The sequence below is a fragment of the Aegilops tauschii genome, chromosome 4 (assembly GCF_002575655.3).
Source record: "Aegilops tauschii subsp. strangulata cultivar AL8/78 chromosome 4, Aet v6.0, whole genome shotgun sequence".
Classification (NCBI taxonomy): Eukaryota; Viridiplantae; Streptophyta; class Magnoliopsida; order Poales; family Poaceae; genus Aegilops; species Aegilops tauschii.
The window spans coordinates 526,654,557-526,676,774 of record NC_053038.3 but is presented as its reverse complement, the minus strand read 5'-3'; the positions used below and the strand labels follow the sequence as shown (position 1 = coordinate 526,676,774).

At 46.3% G+C, this 22,218-nt stretch overlaps 2 protein-coding genes and 1 pseudogene across 2 annotated transcripts; 1 reads left to right on the top strand and 2 right to left on the bottom strand.

The window, feature by feature from the left end:
• Positions 1-4,745: 4,745 nt before the first annotated feature.
• On the bottom strand, positions 4,746-9,158 carry LOC120963601 (uncharacterized). The gene is made up of 5 exons (XM_040388293.1): positions 9,134-9,158; positions 8,133-8,237; positions 6,380-6,555; positions 5,559-5,744; positions 4,746-5,422 (listed from the first exon to the last, which is right to left on the bottom strand). Exons 1-5 carry the CDS (start codon positions 9,156-9,158, stop codon positions 5,036-5,038), a joined length of 879 nt encoding a protein of 292 aa, XP_040244227.1. The 3' UTR covers positions 4,746-5,035.
• Positions 9,159-13,832: 4,674 nt separating this feature from the next.
• LOC109783078 (DIBOA-glucoside dioxygenase BX6-like) lies at positions 13,833-14,981 on the top strand (annotated as a pseudogene).
• Positions 14,982-17,729: 2,748 nt separating this feature from the next.
• Positions 17,730-19,423, bottom strand: LOC109783089 (flavin-containing monooxygenase FMO GS-OX-like 8). Its single transcript, XM_073497426.1, has one exon. It carries the CDS (start codon positions 19,354-19,356, stop codon positions 18,076-18,078), a length of 1,281 nt encoding a protein of 426 aa, XP_073353527.1. The 5' UTR covers positions 19,357-19,423; the 3' UTR covers positions 17,730-18,075.
• Positions 19,424-22,218: the final 2,795 nt, after the last annotated feature.

Sequence of the window (22,218 nt, the reverse complement as noted above, 5' to 3'; positions counted from 1 at the left end):
AACCAAAGCCTTGGGGTGCCGAAGTCACTACTGCAGAATAGGCTAGCAGTCGTGGATGCAGAAAGGCCATCAGTGGCGGGCTTCGCTGTGGAGGGCTCCTGCCACTGCTAATAGGTCAGCAGTGGAGGGCCGAGCACCCGCCATTGGTAGCACATTTGCAGTGGCGTGCGGAGATGTTTGCCCGCCACAAGTTTCCGTGGTACCAATGGCGGGCATCCATCTTCGCCTGCCACAAGATTTCATGGTACCAATGGCGGGCATCCATCTTCGCCCGCCACAGTCATGTGTGGCAACAATGGCTAGCCCTCATTTCCGGCCGTTAACAATCCAGGCCGAAAGAGAAACGCTCCCGCAACAACATTTCTTGCTGCGGGTGCAACATTTTGCACCTAATCATCACCTTGCATTACATATATAAATTATTGTCTCAACATTCAAACATTCATCCACATGCATGCACCACCTTTAATGATGTCACAGTAATTAAAGATATCACATAATTAATAGTGCAACCAATTGTTTTAGGGTCATATTATTAGCGGGATACGTCTGGGCAGAAGTGCATTGCCAAGATCCACACATATTACCTGAACGACGAGTGCCAAAACTGAACGGGGACCAGCGAGCCGCCTGCTCTAGAATAGTAAATCTAGCCTCTCATTGAGCTCATTTAACCACCTCACCCGGCGTGGGTATGGTGGTTGGACTCAAACCCAGTCAGATCCGCAACCTCTCATCCGGGGTCGCCTCCGTCAAGATGCACACCCCAAACCACCTCTGTGCTATCTTCTGCATCACTGGGAGATCGCACTGATAATCCCCAAGTGCAAGGATTGTCTTAGCACTTTAGAATAATGAAGGTGATAAGTATGGAGTGTCGAACACACAAGGAGCTAAAGGTAGGATTGGTATTCTCTCAGGTCCTATATGCCACCGATATGACCCTACATACACTAAGAGCTTGCTTTACCTGGAAAGTAAAACTAGAAGTACTTGCGGGTATGAAAGGATAGCTTTGTGAGATTACAAAGAACTAAATAAAAGTTGTATTTTGTTTAAGTAAAAGTACATAGGGGCGACATACGAGGTGATAAGTACATAGTTCAAGCTACTTTTTTATCTTTACCTTTTCCTTATCCCATTTTCTTCTTCTCGTTCTTCATGTTGCGGGGTAGTGAGCCTCAAGACCCTAGGGGCAATCAGGTTGACCTAGAGCGGCCCATAGTCGCCACACCCCCTGGCGGAGTCCCTCCTAGGCGTCTGGGATTTCAGATCCTTAAAAGACCTCATCGGTGTATCTTGCGTATAGCGCTCCCAGCGAGGCTCCTCCTCCGACTTGTCCTGCATCTCACGCTTGACGCCTGTCATGGGCGGAGCTGGTCCCCAGGCAGCCAAGGCAATGGCTTGGGGCGTGAGAAATATCCCATCCTATATACAAAATCACTAGTTGAGGATTACTCGTTGCAAAGATCACTCCAACCTCCCCAAGTTGTGACAAGTGGCACGCTGCATGTGCGCCACATGTCGCAACCTGGGAGTTTCCTCTTTTTTCGTAAACCTGGGAGTTTATTCAAAATGTTTTATCTCTTAAACCGTGCGTTCAAATCTCGAACCGCTTTCACCGTTGGAATCCTCGCGTCGAGATCTTCAAAACTAGATCCCATGTTGATAGGTTTTGAAGAATTTTTTTTCACGAAAAAACCGGACGAAAAAAACCGGAAGAAAAAACCGAACCGAGAGCACGGGTTTTTTTCCTTTTCAGAAAGCCTCTCACGAAATCACAATCGTGCCTCTCGCAGGAGCAAAACCGTGACTCTCGCAGAAGAAAAAAAAAGAGAAAGCACGTTTTTTTCCGTTTCCGAGGAGGCACGGCCGTGACTCTCGCGAAAGCACAACCGTGCCTCTTGCGGAAGTAGACTCTCGCGAAAGAAAAAAAAAGCGTTTTTTCCTGTTTACGAGAGGCACAACCGTGACTCTCGCAAAAGCACGACCATGCCTCTCGCGGAAGCAAAACCGTAACTCTCGCGAAACGAAAAAAAAACAGAAAATGCTAGTTTTTTCGTTTCCGAGAGGCACGGCCGTGACTCTCGCCAAAGCACAACCGTGCCTCTCGCGGAAGCAAAACCGTGACTCTCGCGAAACGAAAAAAAACAGAAAATGCGTTTTTTTCGTTTCCGAGAGGCACAGGCGTGACTCTCGCGAAAGCAAAACCGTGACCCTCGCGAAAGGAAAAAAAACAAGTTTTTTGCGCAAAAATATTTTTTTTCGAATTTTTTTATCAAAAAACTAAGGAAGACCGGTGGAAAACCAAAACGTCGAAAAAACCCGAAAAAAACGTTTAAAAAGCTGAAAACACGTGCGAAAAAAAAACAAAACCCGGAGGGAGCACCCAGAGCGCGACACGTGACGAATGGTTGAGAGCATGCCAAGCGATGCTGATCGTTGCGACGCTCCCGAAGAAGCGCTTGTTAATTAGTTGCTCTCTCCTATATATCTAGAGAGAGAAAACTGGCCTGGGGCGCAGCCCACTTCCTACCCTTCTTGCTGGGCCATTGGCCAGCCCAATAAAAAAAAGTCAACGAAAACCAGAAAGAAAAAAGGGCCTGGGCTGCTAGTACGTAGCGTACGGGAGTCCTTTTGACGAGAAAAGGAAGATAACCCGAATTAGGCTATTTAATGAAAGATTTCTCTTGCCACTTGCCACTATTGCCAAATCTCAATTTCTCTTTCTAGTTTTCTTTTGCGGGGAATTTCTCTTGCTAGTTTTCTTTTGCGGGGAATTTCTCTTGCTAGTTGACACTGTTTGATGCTTGATTGAAACATGATCTTTAATTCTTAATTTTTTTCCTTTTTATATTATTCTCCTTAGTTTCATAGTTCTGCGGAGAACATAAATGTGAAATCTGATTTAGTAATTCACATTTTGCATTTGTTAAACCTGGTATGTTCAAAAAAAAAACCCGAATGCACCGATTTGCAATTCAAAATTTATACTTTCTTTGCGGAAAAACATCCAATATATTCGTCTTCAATCATGTTAGTATAATTCAGTAGATAGTCGGGAAGTCGCCGTGCTAAGGCACCAGCGCACCAGAACAATACCTGTCGCCAATGAAGATAAACGTAGATCAGAAAGATCCAACCTGAGGACACATGAACATAGACGAACAGAGACCGGATCTTATTAGATCCACAAAAAACAACCACCGACAGAATTATGCGAGATCCGCGGGAAAAACGCCTCCTCATGCTCTTCGACGATGCTAGACGCACAACTAGGATGGGGCTAGATGGGAGAGAACCTTATTTTATCTTCATGCCATCTCGCCTTGCTGAGAGGACATAAATCCTAAAAATACTCAAAGAAATATCTAAAAACGGAGCACTCCTGCCGGCAAGGGTCGGGATCCACCACGCCCCATTGAACTAAGGACAAAGGAGACGAGGCAGAGCCGACGGGAGGCGGGAACCCTAATCACATGTTCCCTTTGATGAGACGCGTATCGTTTCTTTCAAAATTTATACTTGAAGGTTTAGCTTCTTCTACTATTGAACATGCAGTCATAGGAGGCTCATGTCAATCAATTGGTTGATTTCGCACCATATTTTGTATAAATTATATGCTAGATATTGTTTTTAAATATGTCTTACTTTATTAGTTAAAATGTCATTGAACAAATACCTCCATTGAACATTGTGTTTGGTTTTTATTAGTTATTTATGCCACATAGCTTGACTTTTATATGCCCTGAAACTGAATTTGTTGTGGGATGGAGGGGGAGGGGTGGTGGTGGTTATTTTTTTACCCTTATTTTCTCGCCTGGGGCGTCAATCAATCCTGGCTCCGCCACTGACGCCTGGGGTACACGATGACGTGTTCGTGTCTGAAAAATAACTTGGACATCGCTTGTTCTCAGGACGATGTCCACATTCCATCAGCCATTTTGCATGTGCTTAGGGCGATATGTGTATATCGGTCAACTTTACTCTTAGGACGATAATCGTGTATCTGCCATTAAGATTGGCAACAAAGTTGCAAGTAATCAAATGTGTAGTGATTTAGTAATACCCTCTGATGATGTATGAAATTATACTGCATCCATGGATCGAAATTAGCCCATGGAGGATTACTAATAATACCTGAAGAGGTCATACCCAATAATGAGCCCATGCATTTGTTAAACTCGTGCAACCATCATGCTCCCCCAACATGTATGAACAGATATATCAAGCAAGTAATTCATCTATTTTCATATTTGAGCATAACTTTGTTGTTGATGCATCTATTAAAAAAATCTACATGACTAATCTTAAGAGACCAATAAAGTAGGATAATTTATTTGTTAGCAATGAAATTGTTGCGGAACATATCGTCCAACATACTATACCATTTAGAGAGGCCATAGAGACAAATTATTACATCCAAAGCTTTCCACGTCCTTTTATTATAAGTCCATATCTAAATGGATCGCTTTGCTTTTTTCATATTTGGCTTATATTTGGTCCCAAATGAGACATATATGTTATATATACCTGTTTTGATTTCAGAAGTCTAAAGCCGAAGGTTAAATTATATCAAGAAAACCGATGGTGCTATAATTTCTTATTCAAAGACATTGGAGATAGAGTGTGAAACACAATACATAGCCGAATGGGTGGATTTCAAATCTAAACCATTCGTTTGTTCAATTTCCAAAGCCGTTCTCACAACAAGATTGGCTAGAAAATAAAAACTATACCTTCAATTCAAACATGTACGATCAAATCACAATTTCCATTGAAGGAAACAAAAAATGATCAAATTTACGAGTTCATATACACCCACACCTATGTGCTATTTATTTTGGCCAACAAAAAGATACGAGAAACTAGACTATGTAAAACACCTCTAGATGTGATCTCCAGCCCCTACATCCTGAATCCAAAACATCGCAACATGGCACCACTAAGTAGAAATGCTTCACCTGGTCATCTCCTTTAGCTCATCGGTGATGAGGCCATCAAGAACCGTGAAGCAAAAAATGATTACATTGAGCTATGAAGCAACAACAAATTGCTTCGAGCTACCCTCTCTTTTTCTGTTTTCTGTTTCAGTAAACCACGGCCATGGCGAGCGCCGGCTCGAAGTCAGCCGGAACACGCCGGGCCGACGGCGGCCTCCTTCCGGCACGCCGGGCCGATTGCAGACGGAGGCCCAGGAAGTGCAGGCGAACTCGTCGAGGCTGCGAGTGGCGTAGGAGCCCTGCACATCGTACCGGCAGCCAGGCGCATGCCCAGTGCCATCCAACGATGGCGGAGGCGACAGGCGAGCGAGGGACTTGGTCGGGAGTAGACTCATGTTCCGACGCACCGTGAATCGCCTCGGCGCCGGCTCATCGCCGTCACCGTCGTAGACGAGCCACTCCTCCGCCAAACTCAGCTTCTGCACCATCACTACGAGACCAATATGAAATTTGAGACCAAGAAATCAAGAAGGAACACCGGCCGGAACCGGATCAGACCAAGAACTCGTACACCCGGCCGGGAAACAGAGCAAATCAAGAACGATGGATATATACCTTGCGGCGGACGGTGAGGAGGGCGAGGTCGTCGGCGTCCATGAGGACGACCTCGCGTGGCGAGCCCCGGGCGTACGTCTCGACGCGGAAGACAAGGTTGCCGTTGCTGTCGAACACCGTGAATCCCTTGCCGTTGAACAGCAGCGACCGCCGAGACACGGTCAGCGACACCGCCTCTCCCTTCTCCTACGCCGCTCGTACTGCCAGAGAAGCAGCTGTGGTGTTGGGGTGCACCTTGACATTGGTCACAGACGGAAGCTCGGGCGACGCGAGTTTGTAGTGTTCTATGTAGGAAGCAGAGGAAGTCAAAGGGGAGAGGAGAGTAGCGGTGTGCGGTGTGCGGTGTGCGGGGTGGTGAAATTGAGAATGCTGTGGTGCCGTGGATTTCTAGCATAGTAACGGAAACGCGTGGACGGGAATGCTCCTTGGGTTACTAGTCTAGTCTAAGTTACTCCTCAACTAGCCTTAGGGAGGAGGGGCCCACTCCACTGAAAATCAGGGAGGTCAGAGAATTAGTTAAGAAAAGTTACCTAGCCCTTTCGTAACCCCTTCGTAGGTCTAGGATTATTGGGCAGTTCCGGAACAAAATAAACCCTGTAGTTATTTAATTAGAATTCTATTTGGCGGTACTCATTGATATGAGAAGATGTATGCACACAAAAGCAGCCCTATGGAGAAGGGAAACACACACATACGCACAAAATGTTCACGTGTGTGCCTGCTGTTCATTCTTGATTGAATCTTATCTCACCAACAGCAAAGTCCATGATTAACATCAATACAAGGCCGTCGCCGCGCACGCCATGAACCAATTGGCATACCGAGGGTCGTGTTGACGCCGCGGTTCTGCGAGCCCTACAGCAGTCGCCGCCGCAGGACTTCTCCTGGAGCCTGTACTGCTCCCGCAGCCTGGAGCGGTAGCCACACGGATAGAGGCAGCCTCCTAGCCCCGTCGCCGTGGCCAGCAGCGTGTACGCCTTCCCGCTCTTACAGCACGCTGACCAATCAGTGAGTTGTATGTATCTTCATAGTGATCTGTAGGCCGTTTTTTTTCTACTATGTTTTTCAACACTTTGTGGTGGAACCAGCCCACCAGGGTTCAAGCCCTAGGATTGGCACTGGTACTCGCATTTTTCTGGAATTATTTCAGGCTTCTGGCGATGCTCGTTTAGTGGAATAAGACGTTCCTGTTGACTACGGAGCCGTCTGTGGTGGCTTCGTTAATCTTAAGATGATGTGTCGGCTTAGTTTCTCGGATATGCTCATAGGGTTAGGGAGTACGTGCTTGCGTTCATAGGGTGAAATTATGTGCATATGTATGAGTGTCTGCGTCTGTACTATGTTAAAAAAAAACTTCAATCCAAGGGTAACAAGTTATTCGGATGTCTTTGGTAAGATTTGATAATAACTAATTTGTTGTGTATGGCAGGGGATATGCTAGGTAGGTCTACATTTTGTAAGCTAGCGGTGGAAGGAAATCGTATAAAAAAATCAGTATTAAACCGAAAATGTGAAGGGGTGTCGGTTTGGGGAGAAAATCGGTGGGGTGTGGATGTGGGATGAGGGGGTAAACTTACATGGAGGACCAAAGGGTGTATGTACTATTAAATATTGTGTTTGGGTTGCGAACCAACTTGTGGTTGGATGGTTAGAGGGAATGTGGTATCCCCAGCCCACTAGGGATCAAATTCTGGTGCTCGCATTTATTCCTGGATTTATTTCAGGATTTCCGGCGATGTTCGTCGATGACGAGGTGCCTACGATGACTTCGTAAATATTGTGTTTGGGTTGCCTCCGGTGGGCCAACTGATGTTCATCTTAGTGTTGGTTGCCTTTTAAGAAGAAAAGTATAAGCTCATGCCATCATGCATGGGAAAAGACACACCTACATGCATCATGCATGCTATTTATATGTAATAAATATTCTACAACTATACAATAATGAAATATAATATTTTAAATATTTAGTTTAAATTGCAATATTTTAAATTCAAATACAAATGTCTCATACAACCCAATCTCATTAAAATATATGCAACCAAGTCCGACTGCAACTCATGGGGTATCATCTCTACTTTAATATGTATTCAGGTAATAATCCTTCGCATACTATGAGATACACGTTTCTTTTTTGTCAGCCTCAGGGAGCAATTCTGCCTAAGGGGATGAAAGTTTATGTGTTTCCTTTTCCATCTTGTCGAGGAAACGAGACATGATTTCCAAACTTCCCTCGTCTGCATAAAAAAAAGCATGATTTGTTTAGGAAGTTTAGGGAGTTCATGTTGACCGGAAAGGGTGTACCACGAAACTGATACCTCGCTTAAAGTTAACGAGAGTATTTTAAGTTCTTCCATATAGAATATTTTTAGCATGTACAAATATTGAACCCTGAATCAGACTGGCGGTTACTGAAGTTTGCGATCAGTTGTATCCAATCACAAATATATCATGGTTACACTTTACTTTCTAATTCTCTCTGAACTTTTAACATCAAATTCAGTACAAGTGGATTGATATGTATTGGCTAAACCGGCAAAATTCATAGGAGGTTGGTAAATGGAAATATGAGCTTACCAAGAAGCCTTGGGACCGTGTGGCCCTTTGGATGACGTATAATGAATGGATCCACAAATGACTCTATAAGCTTCTGGCCACGGATTTTAAGGAAGTCATTATCACCTGCACATGAAATAAACAAGTGTTTAATGGTCATGTGTTACTTGCTTACTACTCGGTTGACCTATACAGGCTTCAAATCGTGAAAAATAAATAGTCATCATGGAAGGACATTTGACCAAGACTATGGATCAAGGTAACTAATGGAATAATGTTGGATCGGAAAACCTATACATGATATCATAAAATAACATGTCCAAGCGTGATCTGACACAATAGTTGTTCGAAGTGTAAATTACACCAGTGGTGACCCCACAGTATTTCCTCATTCATAAATTATACCTTAAAATATGATATTTTCCAACATTGAGTACACAGAGATCTTGGAATATTTTGGTGAGTACATTATCCGTCTGTGAGTTTTTAATTCATTTATCCGTTGACCATATCATTAGAATTCATAAACCCTTCCCCGCAAAAAGAAAGAATACATAAAAGAAGCTTTTTATAAGTATGACAGAAAAGAAGCACACCTATTGAAAGCTTCATTATTGTAACAGACTTGCTCGCACGCTTGATCATATCATTAAAATATTCTAAATGATTTCACTCTTGTTCCGAGCGTCCCCATCAACTTCCATAAAAGAGTTTACAGACACTGACCAAAACCTCACCATTAATCTCATCTGCACCTTCTGATATGAGGTTTCATCCTTTTCTCAAACCTACCTTGGGAGACCCTTCTCACTAACTTGTTGGAAATATGAGCAAATTACTACGAGATTTAATCCAAATAAACATAAAATAAATCATGACAGCAATTGCAGAGATTAAACTAAACATGCGAACTAGCATAGTAGATGAACAAATCACATCTAGGACACATACTAGAAACATGAATTCTACCACGATCTCGAACAAGAAGGATAAAATCACATACGGTGCAGCGGGAACAGCACTGCTGGCGTTGACGTTGTCGCCCATGTCGTCGAGGATGAGGTTGCCGAGGTCGGGGAAGAAGTCGTCGTTCGTGAAGTCGTCGCTGCCAGCAGTCGCGCGAGTGCGCTCCCCAAAAACCTGATCGCCCCTCTCCCGTACAGGATCACGAGAGGCGGGGTTCCGGAGGCCTGCTGTCCCTTCTCCCGGTGCACGCCGAAAGGAGGGATGGAGAAGACTTGCTTGGCGGCGCAATGATCTGGAACGGTGGTGCGAAACCATGCGAGATGGCGGCTTTTAGGGTAGACGTCTGCCTGACTATATAGTGCGAGCCGGGCCGGGTAGGTCGTGGAGAAAACCCACGTCCAAGTAACAGCCCCATGATCCAAAAGGATCGGAAACGACTGAGTAATTAACACGCCCATTAATTATTAATTAATGACTTATTAATTTTTCCCGAGCAGCAAAAATATAGACAATGTGCATAGCTCTGTCCTCGGCTCGGCTCATTCCCGCAACCCGCGGCGTGCCGCGGCGTGTCGTGACGAGGCGAGGCGAGGCGAGGCGAGGCGAGGCGAGGCGTGGCGTGGCGAGGCGAGCGAGGAGGAGGAGCGCGCGTGTAGGTCTCCTCTTCTCATGCTCCTATAAGTGGTAGAAGAGCTCACCTTATAAAGAGGTGCAACTCTCTCTCAACTTATGAGGTGGGGCTAAACTTTAGTCTCACTCACACCACTCACATGTGAGCATGAATGGGCCAAGAGAATTTCAGAATTTTAGTTGGGCTTTGGGCCAAAAGCCCACTAGCAAATTCCAACAATCCCCCACAAATTCTCATTGGCACATCTCATCATTTAGTTCCAAAACATTGTTTATATACCGGTGCTTAGTGGAGACTATGAAGTTGAACTTCCACTTTGAGTTTTATGCTACACTAGATCACAACTTGAATAATGGACTATGCCTTGAACTACAAGTTTTCTGCGAGACTAGTTTCACTCAAATTCTTGACCGATACTGGGCTGCCGCAAGGCTTCCCCGCGGGTGAAGCGTATACGTCATACTCCAGGGTCTTTCATGAATTTATTAGAGAGCACCCAATTCTCACAGACTGCGACGTTAACAGTCAAATTCATATAGGTGCGTTCCTCAGGAGATGCTCTGCAGGACAACATCTCTGCTTACTCAAATAAGCCACTTGGAACACATTAAGATAGATATCAACCTGCCATGCAAATCAGGAGAGTATTGCATCTTCACGGAGTGGGATAATTAAAATAGGGATACTCTCCTCTCAGCTGACCACCAGCTTGTCTCCCACTTCTACTTCACGGGATCTCCGATCACATAGAGTGGGTTACCACTATGGACAACTCATTCGGTGGGTCTCAAACCCATCTCCATCGATGCATTATCTATCACATTACGCGATAGACCCTTTGTGAAGGGATCTGCCAAGTTTTTCGACGTTTGGATATAATCCAACGTAATAACTCCGGAGTTCCTCAATTTTCTGACAGATTTTAGTCTCCTCTTCACATGCCTTGAGGACTTCATATTGTCCTTAGAACTGTTTATCTTGACGATCACAGTTTGATTATCACAGTTCATCAGGATAGGGGGTATTGGTTTTTCAACCATAGGTAAGTTCATCAAGAGCTCACGAAGCCACTATGCTTCAACAGTGGCAGTGTCTAATGCTGTGAGTTCTGCTTCCATAGTTGACCTCGTTAAGATGGTCTGCTTGCAAGACTTCCAGGAAACAGCGCCACCACCAAGTGTAAAAACATAACCACTTGTGGCCTTAATCTCATCAGCATCAGATATCCAGTTTGAGTCACTATAACCCTCTAGTACCCTTGGATACCCGATGTAGTGAATCCCATAGCTCGCAGTGCCTTTCAAATAGCGCATAACTCTCTCAAGCACATGCCAATGATCATCTCCCGGTTTTGACACAAACCGACTCAGCTTGCTTACAGCAAAAGAGATGTCGGGCCTCGTGGCACTCGCCAAATACATAAGCGAGCCAATAATCTGAGAATACCTCAGTTGATCTCTAGCAATCCGTCGATTCTTTCGAAGCAACACACTAGCGTCATATGGAGTTGGAGAAGGCGTGCAGTCGCTATACCCAAAACGACTCAAGATCTTTTTCACATAGTGAGACTGAAGCAGTGTGATCCCACCATTCTCATCTCTCAACAGCTTGATGTTTAAGATAACATCATCTACTCCTAGATCCTTCATCTCAAAACAGCGAGATAAGAAATCCTTAACCTCCTTAATTAAATCAAGTTTGGTTCCAAAGATCAGTATGTCATCGACATACAGACAAAGAATAACTTCTTCGCCCCCACCATGGCGATAGTACACGCACTTGTCACCATCGTTTACTACAAAGCCGGCAGCAGTTAATGTTCTTTCGAACTTCTCATGCCACTCCTTAGGAGCTTGTTTAAGGCCATATAAAGACTTTAATAACTTGCACACCTTTCCTTCCTGACCAGGTACTACAAAACCATCTGGCTGATCCATGTAAATTTCCTCCTTCAACTCTCCATTGAGGAAAGCCGTCTTAACGTCCATTTGATGAACGAGAAGACCATGTGAGGCAGCCAGTGTGCGGCGCGCCTAGGGCCATGTGAGAAGACCATGTAAATTTCCTCCTTCAACTCTCCTTCAACTCTACAGATTCCTCCTACTTGGGCGCGCCTAGGGCCGGCCTCCTCCACCTCCCTCCTTTATATACGTGGGAGGGGGCGCCTACAACACGCATCAATTGTTCCAAGCCGTGTGCGGTGCCCCCTCCACAGTTTACGCCCCCGGTCATATGCACGTAGTGCTTAGGCGAAGCCCTGCGCGGATCACTTCACCATCACCGTCACCATGCCGTCGTGCTGACGGAACTCTCCCTCGACACTTTGTTGGATCAAGAGTTTGAGGGACATCATCAAGCTGAACGTGTGCAGAACTCGGAGGTGTCGTACGTTCGGTGCTTGATCGGTCGGAACGAGAAGAAGTTCGACTACATCAACCGCGTTAACAAACGCTTCCGCTTTCGGTCTACGAGGGTACGTAGACACACTCTCCCCCTCTCTCGTTGCTATGCATCTCCTACATAGATGTTGCGTGATCGTAGGAATTTTTTTAAAATTGCATGCTACGTTCTCAACAATTCTGACCTGCACTAACTATACCATTTGTTGCTCCGGATGGCTAGGCATCATGCTTGTGCCTCTTGTCCAAAACAAGAAGCCTGAGCTCTGAAGGTTTCATTTGTAAAAGGCTATCAACACGTACTCTCTTGCTTCCCCACAAAAAAGAACATGTACTCTCTCGCCGATGACCAAAATGCTGCTAAATATCTGCTCACCATGTGAACTAACAAATGCCATACAGACGAGTGATACGTCGTCCTAGCCCGACCGGCACAATCACTCATCCGAAACTTGCACGCTGAAAACCCGCACTGATATTTACAACTTTCGCTAGAAATTTATATACCTTACATCCACTCATTTTTTTTATTTTAGACAGACACATGCGTGTCTCATATCTGATATTTATCGAAGAATATAGTAGCCAATGCGAAAGGAAAAAATTCAAATAAATGAAAATAAAAATAAAAATTACACGAAAGATCGTTCTGGCCGTCTTATTCCTTTGATTGTTCGCCGCCAACTAGAGCTTGCATATTGCGCTGAACATGTGTTAAGGAAAAAAGGGACATCTGCAAACACCTTCACCATCCAAGGCATCGAAGACCTCAATAGTCACTCACTTCTAGCAAAAAAAAATCTACTAATCGGTGGAGGAATATCAGCTGGAGAATCGACCCAAGCAACACAGGCCTGTAATTCCTCTTGCGCTTTATCGTAAAAAAAACCTTTATCATAATTCCTCTCGAGCAATCTAAAGTGTTAGGGAACAAGACCGTGCCGCAAAACAAATTGAAAGAAGATACTGAACCCGCTGTATCAAAATTCAGCCAATTGCTTCCTCTGATTGACACACAAACTGATAAGATTTGAAGAGAGCCAACGAATTTGGCAGTATACCCTCACGGTCCCTTCGTCGGCGCCAGATCGGATGTGGTCTTGGTAGGGGGAGGTTGAAGAGACCTTATTCAAGCACATCATCATCGCCACTACCTCATCGATGTTTGAGAAGTGGTCAGCCCCCCCCCCCCCCCCCCCCCCCCTCCCCCAAGCTTACTTTTAAGCAAGGGGCATACACTGTTACCATCCAAAGACGTAGAAATTCGAGAAACGATGAGAATACAAGATAAATAATGTGTTAAGTGGGAATTTCAATTTGTTATTAGGGTTTGTACTAGTAGCCGAATTGGGGATAGTGTTTGAATTGGGTGCTATGGTTTGAACTGGGACTAGGGTTTGACTACTGTAATTTGTATTTCAAATGTAGGTGGAAAAATGAGAAGTGGGGCATTTACATTGTACATTAAGTTTGAAGTAAGAAGATTATCAATACTACTAAGGTGTGCGGCAAGGATATTAGATATTTCACTCTCAGCGGTTGATTTGTCGAGTACCCTCCGCCACCTAGCGCTAGTATGTATGGTAGCATATCATATGCAGACGATCGTCGATTATTGCACCGGCCAGGAGTCGTCCGGTTGTTTTCAGAATCCAAAGCAAAGACGATGGTGACATCCATGCTCCTACTCTACTAGTGTACTCCTACTAGGCTTCATCAACCGACAATGGCCTCCGACTACCTCAGCGCGCTCAGGGCCTTCGACGACACCAAGGCCGGCGTCAAGGGCCTCGTCGACGCCGGCGCCACGGCCATCCCGGCCATCTTCCACCACCCACCCGACGCCTTCGCCCCGTCCACTGTCGCCACCGACGTCGCCGTCCCGGTCGTCGACCTCTCCTGCCGACGGTCGGACGGCCATGCTGGTGGTGAACGAGGAGACGGCCATGTCGGGGATGCTGGCAGCGGTGCGGCGCTTCAACGAGGAGCCGGCAGAGGCCAAGGCGCCGTACTACACGCGTGACGCGGCGAGGCGCGTGAGGTACAGCTGCAACGCGGACCTCTTCCAGACGCTGGTGGGCAAGTGGCGCGACACCATCTACATGGACGACGTGGACCGGCCGGCGGCGGGCGAGGACGAGGACCTCCTCCCGTCGGCGTTGAGGGGCGTCGCGACGGAGTACACGGGGCAGATGCGGCGGCTGGGGCGCACCCTCTTCGAGCTGCTGTCGGAGGCCCTGGGGCTGCGTCCTGGGTACCTGGAGGAGGAGGCCGGCTGCATGGAGGCGCTGAGCGTGGCCGGCCACTACTACCCGGCGTGCCCGGAGCCGCACCTCACGATGGGCACCGTCCCGCACTCCGACCCCAGCTTCCTCACCGTGCTGCTCCAGGACGGCGTCGGCGGCCTCCAGGTGCTCGTGGACGACCTCGAGGACGGCAGCAAGCCTGCGGCGTGGGTGGACGTGCCGGCGATGGGGGAGGCGTCGCTGGTGGTGAACGTCGGCGACTTCCTGCAGCTGGTGTCCAACGACAGGTTCAAGAGCCCGGTGCACCGCGTGGTGTCCAAGAGCGTGGGGCCCCGGGTGTCGGTGGCGTGCTTCTTCAGGGCGAACGGCGCGACGGTGTGCGCCCCGGTGGTCGTCGACGGGAGCGGCCCGCCGCGGTACAGGAGCTGGCTAGCATCCGTCCGCGGAGGAGATGCTCTGCGTGTCCAACACACAGACACGGCTCAACAACTTGAGGCTCTAGCTAGCTAGCATCCGTCCGTTCAAAAGAAAGAGATAGCAATAATCGTCGTATCGAGGCAAAACCGAATATATGTACAGTTTAGGTGTGATTCATCGGATCTCAGATCATTATAATAAGGACGCTGAATATGCGGAAAGTATCTGGTGCACGGGTGTTTATGGTGCTACCGATGCACCGGACACCGTAGCATGTTTAAAAATGTTTCAAAAAATCTTTTAAAAAATAGCACATTCATACAACCGGTCTTGTCGCAAAAATTCAAATCAAAATTTAAAACATTGGACGAGATACAAATATGACACATTTAGCATCAATGTGATAATGGACCAAATTTAAAGCCCAACTTAGTGTGTGTACTATTCGGTGTCAATTTTGTGAAAAAAAAATTACGTCAAGCAATTTTTCAATTTTTGGGTTGAAAACTTGAAATTATGCGACAAAATAGACCGATATTGTGCAAATGTGCTAAAAATTTCAAACATGCTAGGGCGTCCAGTGCACCGGTAGCATCACAAGCACCAGTGCACCAGATACTTTCCCCACCGATATGTGTCGAACGTTCAGTCTATGGTGATCAAACGATTTCGTTACATCTAAAAACATCCCATACCGAACCCATCGAGGAAACCTTGTCGCTATTTCTTTTAGGAGGGAAAACCACGCCGCTAATGAAAAGCCCACAAAGCCAAGAAAAAGAAAAACGAATTGGACAAAATAAGATATAAAAACAAGATGCACAGGACATCATGGGCCTGTCATGGTAAAAGCTCATAAAGTACCCCTAATTTTTTTTAAACACAAAACTCCAGAATCTATAATACACAAACAAAAATAGTCTGGTACATCTCTATGTTGTGGGATGCAAAAATCATCAATGTTGCAACATAGCAATTCTGTATGCTGTCAGCATTTGCCATGACAAAAACATCATGCCAAAGATTGTTTACGAGTACTCAAGAAAATCAAAAAATTGTCATGACTGTATTCATATATTAAATAAAATGCCGTGACCCATAAATTAGAATTGCCATACAGCATTAAGTTGACATGAATGTATTTATACATGGATGTGTACTCCATGCAATTAAGTTGCCATGCTCCATACAAATGACATGGCATGGAAAAATTGCCATGGCAAAAAGAAGTAAAATTTTCCATGTGAATAAAAAACTATTTTAGCCATAGCAAAAAGAAGTAAAATTTGCCATATGGATAAAATGTATTTTTGCCAAGGAACAATAGTTTAAATTTTTGGAGGGCAAAAAAAGAGTAAAAAATTTCATGGCTACATAAGTAAATATACCATACTACATAGTAAAATTTGCCATGTTCCAGAAATGTAAATTTTTCCATCTTATATAAATTAAAATTTCCATCTTCTTTGTGATAAATTTGTCGTGTATGTAAAAAATAATAAATTATGAAAACAAAGTGCCATGGATATGAATATTGAAAATTGCCAAGGTGTTTTACTCATGATTGTCCATGCTTTGTGTAAGAAATTTTGCCATGCTTTATCAAAGAATTTTGCCATGATTGTGAAATAATACAAAAAGTTGATCAAAAATTGCCATGGGAAAATGCATTCAAATTTGCCATGGTATATTTACCAAAGTTGCCATCTTTTGCGTAATAAAATTGCCGTGTATGTGAAAAAAACAAAAAAGATAAAAATTGACATTATAGAAATGCATATTCAAATTTGTTGTCGTATTTTTATCAAACCTGTCATGCTTTTATAAAAGAATTTTTTCCATGAATATGAAATAGTACAAAAAATTGATCAAAAATTGACATGGCAAAATGCATTCAAATTTGTCATGGTATATTTACCACAGTTGCCATCTTTTGTGTAATAAAATTGCCGTGTATGTGAAAAGCACAAACAAAATGAACAAAATTGCCATGGCAAAAATGCATAAAATTTGTTGTGGTATTTTCATCAAATTTGCCATGCTTTATACCGGAGATCCTCTTGTGGGCCGAGTTGGAGCTATCGGATTCATCAAAACTAAGGGACGATGTCGGAGGAAGACCATCGCCATCTCGTGCATTGTGCTGGTGGCAGGCCGTGCTTTTCCTCCTCGCCACCATCTAATGGTGTCATGTGGTAGGGTTAAAAACCCTATTGTGACGAGCACAATAAGGCAGGGGGTTTGTTGTGGAGGAGCGGTCGGCTAGGCAAAGTTGTCGGCGGGGCGGCGGCTAGCTGGGCAAAGCGGGAGGTATAGGCATGGGATTTGGCAACTGTGGCGGTTTCCGAGGAGGCACTGGAAGAGGTGTGAACGTGGAGAACTTAGTTGCTCTTCCTTGCCTAGATCTGCCGACAGAGATGGTGAAGTGGCTGAGGGGCAGCTTAGGGCGATGGGCGGGGAGGAGATGGAGTGGTGGCGATGCGAGGGGAAGGAGGGAGGAGAGTGGCCGCTGGGAAGGGGAGGGGCACGTGGGCGGGAGAAGGAGGCGGCTAGAATTTTACCACATGAGTTGTTACATTTTATACCCTTCTATGTGAAATGACCAAACTACCTAGGTGGGAGCATGGAATTTACGAAGGGCTGCAATTGAAAGTTTATTAGACGGCTGAGAGTGATCGGGTAAATATCCAACGGCTCACATGAGATCTGCTCTAGATCCGACGCAAGAGCTTTCAATTGGACTGCCAAGAGTCTTTGAGCTCTCTCAAGCCTCGGTTTCTTTCAGGTCTTTACTTTTGGGATATGGATCCTTAAGAGTTTTTCTTATATAGGTATGTTTGGTAGGATTGAAAAAAATGTCCTAAGGATTGCATCTCTATTTCTAAGGGATGATGCAATTGCTTTGTTTTTCATGTGGCATCTCTCTCTCTCTCCTTGATTTTGTTAAGTCCCTCTCATCTTTTTTACTCATGAGGCAATTTTATTGAAACTCGAAGGGAATGAAATTGAATCTTCCTTGCAAAAATAAATAAAAATGAATCTGCCCACGCCCACGAAACGTCGTAATTCAGTGGAGCAGCTAGCGCAGGAGCTAAATTAGGCATGGCCCCCATGGCCATGGCCTGCACATCACCTTCAACGTCAACGGCAGCGGTTCAGGACATAGTTTTGGCGCCTTGAGCTTGAGCAGCCAGGCCGCGCCATTCCTGCAGGCCCTTCCGGACCTTCTCGCTGTAGTCGGCACGGTCGCGGAAGGTCTCCACGTCCTCCATCCTGCTCGCCATGTTGGCCACGGCCAGCTCCTTCTACTCCTCCAGCGGCGCCAAGTCCGAGTACTTCTCCCCGAACTCGTACACCTTCTCACGTTCCACGCCACCGATGTTGTGGGTGAGCTTCCTCGGCACTCCGGCGGCCTCCCTGGCGCGGAGGTGCTCCTCCACGGACCGCAGCATCTCCTCCTCCGCCGGCAGCGCGCGGCGGCCGGACAGCACCTGCGCCACCCACCGCGCCTGCACCTCGAAGAACCACGGGACCGGGACCTTCCTCGGCACGCCCACGAAGGACAGCGACGGGGCCAGGGACGGCGGGAACACGTGCTCGAACAGCGGGCCGACCACATAGCCGCTGTCGCTCACGGTGACCGCCCCGCCCGTGTCCAGGAACGGGAACGAGTAGGTGTACCCTGTACAGTATATGACCGTGTCGGCCGCGACGGAGGAGCCGTCCACGAACTCCACGTGCCCGTCGGCGTGAAGACGGCGGATCCGGGGGTGCAGGCGCAGCACGTCGCCGTGGTTGGCCAGCATCCTCGACACGGCCGGCGTGGCGACCCCGGAGCTGCTGGCAAGGTGCACCTCCCTGGCGACGCGGCAGAGGTCCAGCGCGATGTCCTTGCCGCTGTCCCCGCACCCGACCACCACCACAGTCTCGCCGCGGAACGGCTCCGGCGTCCGGTACGAGTGGCTGTGCAGCTGCCGGCGCCTCCACTCCCCCATGCCCTCGATGTCCCTCGGGAGCATCGGCTGCGAGTAGTGACCGGTGGCCACCACAACGGCGTCGAACACCTCCTCCTCCTCCTGCGCTTCATCATCCTCGGTGCAGCCGAGGCGCCGCACGGACCTCACCGCCCACTGGCGCGTCGTGGTCGTCGACGTCGGCGCGAGGGCGACGCGCAGGACCCGGGTGTTGAGCCTGACGGCGTCCATGAGGCCAAAGGCGTTGCAGAAGTCCCGGAGGTAGCAGTGCAGCTCGCGGTGGGCTGGGAAGCGGCGCGGGTCGCGGCCAGGGCCGTCCCTGGGCAGGAACTGGAAGTCGGAGAAGCCCATGGCCTCCCGCGGGGTGATGAGGCGGAGGCAGGCGTAGATGCTGCTGGGCACGCGCACCGGCACCGCGGCGCCGAGCGGGTCCTCGGCGTCGGTCCTGGGGTCGTACAGCCACTGCCCGCCGACGTCGCCGCTCCGCTCCATGACGGTGACGGCGTGTCCCTCCCGCCGCAGCTCGCGCGCCGCCGCCAGGCCGGCCATGCCGCCCCCCACCACGCACACGCTCTTGGACTGCAGCACCGGCTCGCCGTCTCCAGCAGCCATGCCGATGGATGGATCGGTTGACGCAGAGTTTGGAGCACGCTCTGCTTTCCTTGGTTTTCAAAAATCACGGCCAAGGCCTGGGTGGCCACGGCTGGGATTGCTATCATCAGTGTCCCCGGCTGGGATGGGAATGGGATCCAACACCAGCTAGAGTCGCCGGCCAGATGGCAAAATACTGGTCTTTTAAAGATTACCACAAAGTAGTTATATATCTTGGTCTTCCTATGCCACACGGAAGAATGATAGTTGGTAGGTTTCAGGCTACCAAATAGAAAGTTACGAAAAGACTTTCTGACCGGATCGATAAATATGCTTGATGTGGGGCGAAAGAAAATCTTATTAAGTTGGTTATTCAGGCTCTTCCGGTGTATGTCACGGGTATTTTCAAATTTCCAGCCTCCCTAGGTAAGGAATTATCTTAGATTATGAGGAACTTTTGGTGGGGCAATGAGGAAGATAGGACAAAAACTCATTGGCTTGCTTGGGATAAATTAACGAGACCTAAAGGTGAGGGTGGTATGGGATTCCGTGACCTCAGGTTATTTAACCAAGCGCTTCTGACTAAGCAAGCTTGGCGGTTACTGGTTAAGCCGGAGTCATTATGTGCTAAGGTGATGAAGGCAAGATATTATCCTAAGGAGCATCTTCTAGACATGGTTTTTTCTCAGTCGGCATCGGCGACTTGTCAAGGTATTATGCATAGACTGGACCTGCTTAAAACTAATGTCATTTGGAGGATGGTTGATGGAGCGAGTATCAATATTTGAAAAGACAATTGGCTTCCTAGGAATTCTAGCCTCAAACTTTTTGAGAAGAGGAATAGATCAAGACACAAGTGGTTTTCAGAGTTATTCTTGGGTGAGTCGAGGAAATGGGACGAAAATTTGATTAGAGGCCTATTCTACCCACATGTCGTGGAAGAGATTTTGAGGTTGCGTATTTAATCCTTGAGGGATGGTGATTTCATAGCATGGCATTTTGAAAAGAATGGGTTATTTTTTGTGAAGAGTGTGTACAACTGGCAATAAAGCATAAGGATAGGAAAGAAAAATTGGGGCAATTGAATACCGCTATTAATGGAGAAAGGAGGTTGTGGGATATCATCTCGAAGGCCAACATCCCACAAAATATTAGAAATTTTAGATGGCGTGCAGCGTCTGACAACCTAGCGGTTCGGGTTAATAGAGTTCTACATCATCAGGCTACCACTCGTGCATGCTCTGTTTGTGGGGTGGGGGATGATAGCACATATCATGCTCTTGTGACACTCGGTTGTATTGCAAACTGCTAAATCATGCATGACGTACTAGTAGAAAAGAGGGCTTTGGTCACAGCGCAATATACACATTAGTCCCGGTTGCATTACGAACCGGGACTAATGTGAGCATTAGTCCCGGTTCGAGCGGCTAAAGGCATTAGTCCCGATTCAAATAGGCCCTTTAGTCCCGGTTTGAGACACGAACCGGGACAAAAGGGCATCGCACCCTTTAGTCCCGGTTTGAGACATCAACCGGGTCTAAAGGGTGCGATGCCCTTTAGTCCCGGTTCGTGTCTCAAACCGGGACTAAAGGGCCCATTTCTCAAACTCTACCCCCCCCCCCCCCCCCCCCCCCGCGTATCGCCATTTCAGTTTTGAAAAAAACAAAAGAAAATGATAAAAGCTTCAAAAAATAAAATCCTTCGAGATGTAGTTATATTACTACATCTACTAGTTAGGAAGATTAAAAAACTTAAATTTGGACATGTTTTGCAAAAAAGTGTCATGAAAAAGTAAAACGGCTATAACTTTTGCATACGATGTCGGAAAAAACGTATAATATATCAAAATGTTCAGCACAAAAATCCGCCTGTTTGCAAATTTCTAGAATCCTCAAATTCCAAAAGGAAAAAAAAGATATGCTCAAATTTCAGTTTTTTTAATTCTGGTTAAATTTGGTCAAACTACCTATTCAAGAAGTATTAGTGTTACTACATAATTATTCAAGAATATTAGTGTTACTAAATAATTATTTCATTTTTTTTGAATTTTGGTCAAATCTGGTCAAACTGTGGTCAAACTATGGTCAAACTACTTACTCAAGAAATATTAGTGTTACTAAATAATTATTGTTTTTTTAGAATAATAGTTTCAAACTCAAACAATGAAATGTGTGACTTCATGCTCAAGCTAAACTCCTGAGGGTTAATAGGATTGACATCTTAATATTGTTAGGAAAACAACAAGTGTAGACTTGGAAACGAAGGGGAATAGAACCCAAAAGTTAAGCGTGCTCAGGCTGGAGTAGTGAGAGGATGGGTGACCGGCCAGGAAGTTAGATGATTTGGAATGATGAGGGGTGATTAGAGATTAGAGGTTAAATTGAGCAATGATGAGGGGTGGGGTGATTAGAGATTAAATTGTAAAATAATTCAGAAATTTGAAAATCAAAAAAAAAAATTAATTTTTTTTGTAACATTTCCTTTAGTCCTGGTTGGTGTTACCAACCGGGACTAAAGGTGGAGCTCCAGACAGGCTCCACGTGAAGGGCCTTTAGTCCCGGTTCGTATAAGAACCGGGACTAAAGGGGGGAGGGTGCTTTAGTACCGACCCTTTAGTCCCCGTTCCAGAACCGGGACTAAAGGTCCTCTTGAACCGGGATAAATGACCCTTTTTCTACTAGTGACGGCTGATCATTGGGTCATCGTCGCGTAGAGAATCCCTCCTCCAACTACTCCCAAAGTCATTGTGTGAAGGTTGCCATTATCGGCCCTTCTAATGACAACAAAAGATTTGAGCTCAAATTTTTTTTCATGAGAAAGTGTTTATGGCCTTAATGTTAACTTTCATAAAAATGAATTATTTTGTTTCGAAGAAACTAAAGA